We start from the raw sequence: 6045 nt of genomic DNA, 5'->3' as shown, positions 1-6045 counted from the left end.
TGTTTAATATGTACCATTTTTAAAAAGAAACTTGATTTTACTCTCTCAAACTTGACTCAAATTTCTATAGATTTACAATGCAAGCTAGAGCTCTCAATATTTCAAAGGCGGCCTAAGCTGTAATAAGCACATTTGAAGACAATTGAACTTAAAAAGAGCAAATTCAGATAGAAAAATTTGGAGGAAAGTTATTCCTTCAGCCAACTCCAAATTTTTAGGATATTAGACTTCGGTGAGGATAATGTATTTCACTATGTACTGTGAAAAAAAAATTCACAAAATTCCATCGCCCTATATCTTACTAAGAAAAATTTTTATTTTACGACCTGTATAAAATCTCGACTGCCTCTGCTTTAGAGATTTATCACAAAAAGATTAATCTCAAATCAAAGTAGTGACAAATCAACTTCATGATGCCATATCAATAGGGATGATGGCATTGTAGACTCTGTCGGTAGCCTTGCTAGCCTGAAAAACAAATGAGCGACAATTAGATGTGACCGACAAGAGTTGAAAATATTAGAACAAAGCCTTATCCCAAAGATTTCAAATAATAGGATTGAAAAAAGAGGCGAAAATATGCTTTACTTCTTTCTCCCAATTAGTGCGAAGAGTTATGATTAAAAGAGACGACACTTGCACGATCAATGCACATATGATCCCTGACCAAAGTCCCTATTAAACCACATTGTCAATACAAAACTATGTATTAGTATCATCTTATTTGCGACGATAAAAGTAGATACAATAATATAAGCTAGACAAAGATAAAAGGAGGAGACAAAAACTCACCATTCCTCCTATGTGGAGGACAAAAGCAAAAACAATAGCACATGGAATGCCTACAAGGTAATAAGCTCCTAGATTGACAAAGGCACCAATCTTCTGCCAACCACATCCTCTAGCAACTCCTGAACATCAGTTAAGAAAGACCCATTCAATAAATACTATAATGAACTTGATTTTGTAACTCTTTTAAGCAGTGACAAGGTTTTAAATCTCGTCCGATACCGAGATGACTTGCCCGATTCATCTTGGTATCGTCCGTGAATGAGAAGGATAGACAAGGTGTCTCTGCTGTGCCGAATCTCACGAGAAAAACAAGATGACTTGGTCGAGTCAATCAGGATTTTGCACATTTTACTACAAAATAATTAATTTTTTATAATTCAAATACATATTATCTAAATAGAATATGATTTTATGATTGAATATATTCTAATCAACTTAATTTTATTTTAAATATACATGAGTAAATAATTGTAAAATGAGTTAGTTTATCTTGTCGGAGACAACTCAGTCTCATCCATGGACGAGACGATACATCAAACCGAGATTTGAAACCATGACCAGTGACAGATCTATAACGTTTCAATCTCTATTTGAAAGATTTCGCATTACTTAACCCATTTGCCTATATGGTACTATGAGACTTTGGAAATCTATCTGCCAAAGTAACTTGGTTATGAATGACAAAAGATTTTTTGTTGAACATCATTTAAGTACCCATTGATTAGTAACTCTAATATATGATGCAGTTGATCCGATAACCATCCTAAGTAAGGATAGATTTATAATCATTTGAAATTGAAACCTATTCCTATTCGCTTAAATAGGACTCATCATGATAATGTTTATTAAAAGATAGATTTAGTATTAATTTTGGAAAATCTGATCTCAAAATGAATTCATTCTCCCGATGTCGGCACAATAGTCTACTAAAAATAAGTACAAACCTGACAGAACAGATTGGGTTCCATCCAAGAAGTTGGAGATTGCGAGGAGTGGTATCATTTTTGCTAAATAGCTTACGACTTCTTCTTCGTTACTATAAGCATAACCCCAAATACGACGTACCAAGACCATGGTTAAGCCTATCAATGTGCCCTCAGTAATCACTATGAATAACACAACCCACACAGCTAAACGTGCAGCTTGTGGATGCCCCGCACCCAACTCATTTGAAACTCTTGTGCTGTGAAAGAAAATTGTCAAAAATCATCAAATGTTTTATGAAATATCATTGAGGAAAGGGTTTACCATCCATTTAGCTAAACTGACCTTATGGCTCCACTGAGTCCAAACGGGATCATCCATACCATCGCAGCTGTGTTAAGGCTAGGGACATAAATGTTTAGTGATTAATGAACTATTAAATGCTAATTTTACATAGGAAATGATGAAATTATAGAAGAGAAATGAACAATTCTAGAATCATATATTATGGTGGAGAAAGTTCAGAACAGGACACGCAAAAAGCCAAAGTTACTGTGCCACAATGGAACTTTTATATAACAAACAGAGGTACCTAATGATCTTGCATTTGTTTAAATATATTTTATAATTTATACCATTTTTTATGATCATTTGTTTGAAGTTAAAGGCCTTATAAAAGTAAATCTTTACCATTATAATGAGAGAAGGGGGAGTAGATATGGTTGTTCGGCACCAAAATTTGGATCACTTAAATGCCCCACCTTTACATTTAAATTTAATAAAATCAAAGTCATTTTGGTCAAAATCAAAGAAAATTGCAATTCCTTGACCCTATAATCACGTAGTTAGATTTCAAAATTACAAAAATATCCCTTTTACTATGTAATCTTCAAGAACCCTTGAATTAATACTTCAAATAACAAATAAGTCATTCTGATACATGTGCGTTTGTACATGCCACCTTCTAGTTTAATTAAATGCGAGTACAACATGTAGCTTGCTTGGTAAAAGAATTCAATTACCAAACCTATAAATTAAATATTTTGATAATGCGAGTGACAATGAAATCTTGGCTTCCTACTCGTCCTGTTTGGTAAAACACCCATTATTATATCTTCCGAGTCAAAAAATGTTGTTGGCTACATTCATACATATGTACATTTATATGAAGGTGATGAAACCTGATCTGAAGTCTATCACTTGCTCTCATTCAAGAAATTATAACAAAAATATTGATAAGATATGAACATAATGCTAACCTGACTGACAACACCGATGTTTCTAGCTCTGGATTAGGAAGAAAACCCGATAAGAGAACCATCAATTCAAATGACCACATTTCCAAGCTGTTCCAAATCATATAATTATCAACTCATAATCAATATATTAAAAGCTTTTAGATCATGTATGCAACTTAATTATTGAAGGAGACCATAGGCGAAAAGGCATGGAAAGAGAATAGTTGGGCAGCATTACCAGACCATGATAGCTGAAGGGATGGCAAGTCTTATAAAGTTCAAAACATCATGTAAAGCCTCCTTCGAAAATCCAGTCCAAGTTTCTTTGCAAGTAGGAGAGAATTTGACATAAAGTGCCAACAATAACACATTGACCCAATAGGAGAAGGAATTTGCCAATGCAGCACCTCGATTACCAAGTCCAGATTTGAACACCATAATCCAACACACGAGTAAATGTAGTAAAGTAGTAATTCCCGAGCTTATCATCATTGGAAAGACGATGTTTTGGGTTTGTAAAAATCTAACATGACATTGAAGGAGACCATAGGCGAAAAGGCATGGAATCATGTAAAGAGCATAGCGTCCAGCTTCTGCTGATATAGCTGGATCTTGCCCAACTGCCACGAGAATGGGACCGGTGTAGGCCCAAATGAACGCGAGAGGAATACTAACGAGTGAAAGAACAAACATGGCCCTCTGCATATGTATGCCGAGCATATAGTATTGTTTTGCACCATAGGACTGACCACATAAGGTATCCAATGCGCTTCCCATTCCCATCTAGTGTCAAAACAAAAGGTTTAAGTAATTAAGATTTTTATTACCAATTTAAGAGTTCCATTCCACAAGATAAATTAGAAGAGCTTATTCTAAGTCATTAACTTATTTTTTTGTTTATTTTAATTGGGGTGTAATAAGTAAAAGTTTGGGTGCCAATAGCAGCTCTCTTTTAAAACTGGTTGAACGACTTGCTACTTGACCCGATTGATTTTCGAGGTGACTCAGTCACAAAACTAGTTGGAATCAACTCAGCTAGTCAACTCAAAACTCGTACAACTCAACATGGAAACTCGGCCGGATTAGGCTGAAAATGCACCGAGTCAAGAAAAAAACTCCAAAACCCTTGATTTTTCACCCAAGAAACCCATCATTGAAAAATGGTAAAAATATGTGTAGACAAATCTATATAAAAAATGAAGAAAAAAAACAAACCCACCATACCATGAAGCTGAAGCCAGTCATAGTTGCAAAAAGTAGTGGCCATGAAAGCACTTGATAGATGTATTTGTTTGGTTTGTGATTATTGATATACACTTGTTTGGTGAGTCAACATTTATTAAAAAAATAATAAAATGAAGTCTAGACAAATCTACTAAAGAAAAAAAAAAAAAAAACAGAGGAACCCAACAAACCAACGAGTTGCATCGATCAGTGTGTTGTAAGTAAAAAAATGGTGAGGTAATATAAGTTCCCTAAAAAAATATGCTAAAACTAAGTGTAAAAAAATATATATAATATAGAAAAATAGAAAAAAAGAAAGAAGAAGAAGAGAGACCCATCATACGAACCAGCTGAAACTACTCACAGTTGCAAAAAGAAGTGGCCTTGGAAGCATTAGAGAGATGTAACACTGATTGGTGTGTTACGAAGAAAATTTGGTCTGCCAATAAAATTTCTCTAAAAGGGTAAAAACCAAATTTTAAAGAAGGAAATCTCTATACAAAGAAAAATAAGAGAGACCCAAAATAGCAAGAACTCACAGTTGAAAAAAAAAAAAAAAAAAGTGGTCATGGAAGTACCAGAGAGAGGATTGAGAGAGATATTTGGCATGTATGTAATATTTAATTTTATAAATTGGTGTTTGATGTGGGAAATCTATACAAAAGGAACCAACATACCAAAAAGTTGAAAAAAAATAAGTGGCCATGGAGGGAGGAGAGACTAGAGAGAGCAATGATTGGTGTGTTATAAGAAAAATATGGTGTGGAAATATAAATTATCTAAAAATGATAAAAGCAAGAAAAATAAGAGAAATCCAACATACCAACAAGCTAAAACCAGTAACAGTTGCAAAAAGAAGTAGCCATGGAAGCACCAGAGAGGGGTAATTCTCCAAGATGACCTACATACATCACTGAGATCACTTGCAAACAATATTGTAAAAGATTTACTGTTATAAGAGGCACAGCTAACCATAACTGTTTCTTAACTTCTTCAAAAATCTGTTTTCTTCTCCTCACACCCTTTTCAATCCTTCTCTCTTCATCACCCAAACAATCAGAACCATTTTCTTCAGAGATTTGATGAATTAGAAGACTTCGTTTCTGTTCTTCACTAGTGTTGTTCATCTTTTTCTTATTCTTTGCTTCTACTCACAAGAGATAAATGAAAAAGGATGAAAGATGGGAAAATGACTCTCGTCCGCAAAACGTTATTTAATGAATGATGAATGATGTCAAGACACCTTATTCTGGATCGCGACTTTTTCTTTTTGTTTATCCATAATAAGGCAGGTTATGAATGAGTCTACACTGGCCATACTTACATTTGTTATTTATTACATATATACCCCTAAGACTTAAAATGGTATGGATTTTATTTAAAATCGGAGTGATTTAAACTCGCATTTGATCGATTTGATTTCATTAAATATATCTGAATTAAAATATGATTTCAGATCACCAATTTTTATTATCGAACTCAATATTTTTTAAAAATTATCAAATTTAATAATAAAACATATTGAGCTCGACAATAATAAATTGTGAGCTTGACAATTAAAAAGTAAATGAATTATCAAGATGTCGTCCAAAACTTAGGGTAGAAAGGAATCCTTGTCAGGTCCTTTAAAATTTTTTCCTTTAAATACCTCAGGTGTCTGTGTAAATCCCATATAAAATGACAAGAAATGATTTTCTTTTGAAAAATGTGATTTTCAAATTTATGTTGTTGGTAGAGATAGTTCAATATAGTTGAGGCTGAAAAAGAAAAAAACATAGACGTCAAGACATCTAATGTTTCAAATTGTCTTGGAATATTTCGATGGAGATATTGATAATTTTTTCTCCCAACCAAAACATTACTTGAG

The 6045-nt window shown here is 33.5% G+C and overlaps 1 protein-coding gene across 1 annotated transcript; it reads right to left on the bottom strand.

The window, feature by feature from the left end:
• Window positions 1–233: 233 nt before the first annotated feature.
• On the bottom strand, window positions 234–5327 carry LOC147406240 (protein DETOXIFICATION 16-like). The gene is given in 9 exon segments (XM_086434206.1): window positions 234–468; window positions 589–675; window positions 793–911; window positions 1737–1975; window positions 2062–2118; window positions 2976–3062; window positions 3193–3737; window positions 5002–5031; window positions 5033–5327. Coding segments are annotated over 9 exon segments (1497 nt in total). The 5' UTR covers window positions 5306–5327; the 3' UTR covers window positions 234–408.
• Between the last annotated feature and the right edge of the window lie 718 nt (window positions 5328–6045).

This window comes from Akebia trifoliata, chromosome 3 (genome assembly GCF_017979445.1).
Source record: "Akebia trifoliata isolate Shusen 1 chromosome 3, ASM1797944v1, whole genome shotgun sequence".
Taxonomy (NCBI): Eukaryota; Viridiplantae; Streptophyta; class Magnoliopsida; order Ranunculales; family Lardizabalaceae; genus Akebia; species Akebia trifoliata.
This window is presented reverse-complemented; position numbering and strand designations above follow the sequence as displayed.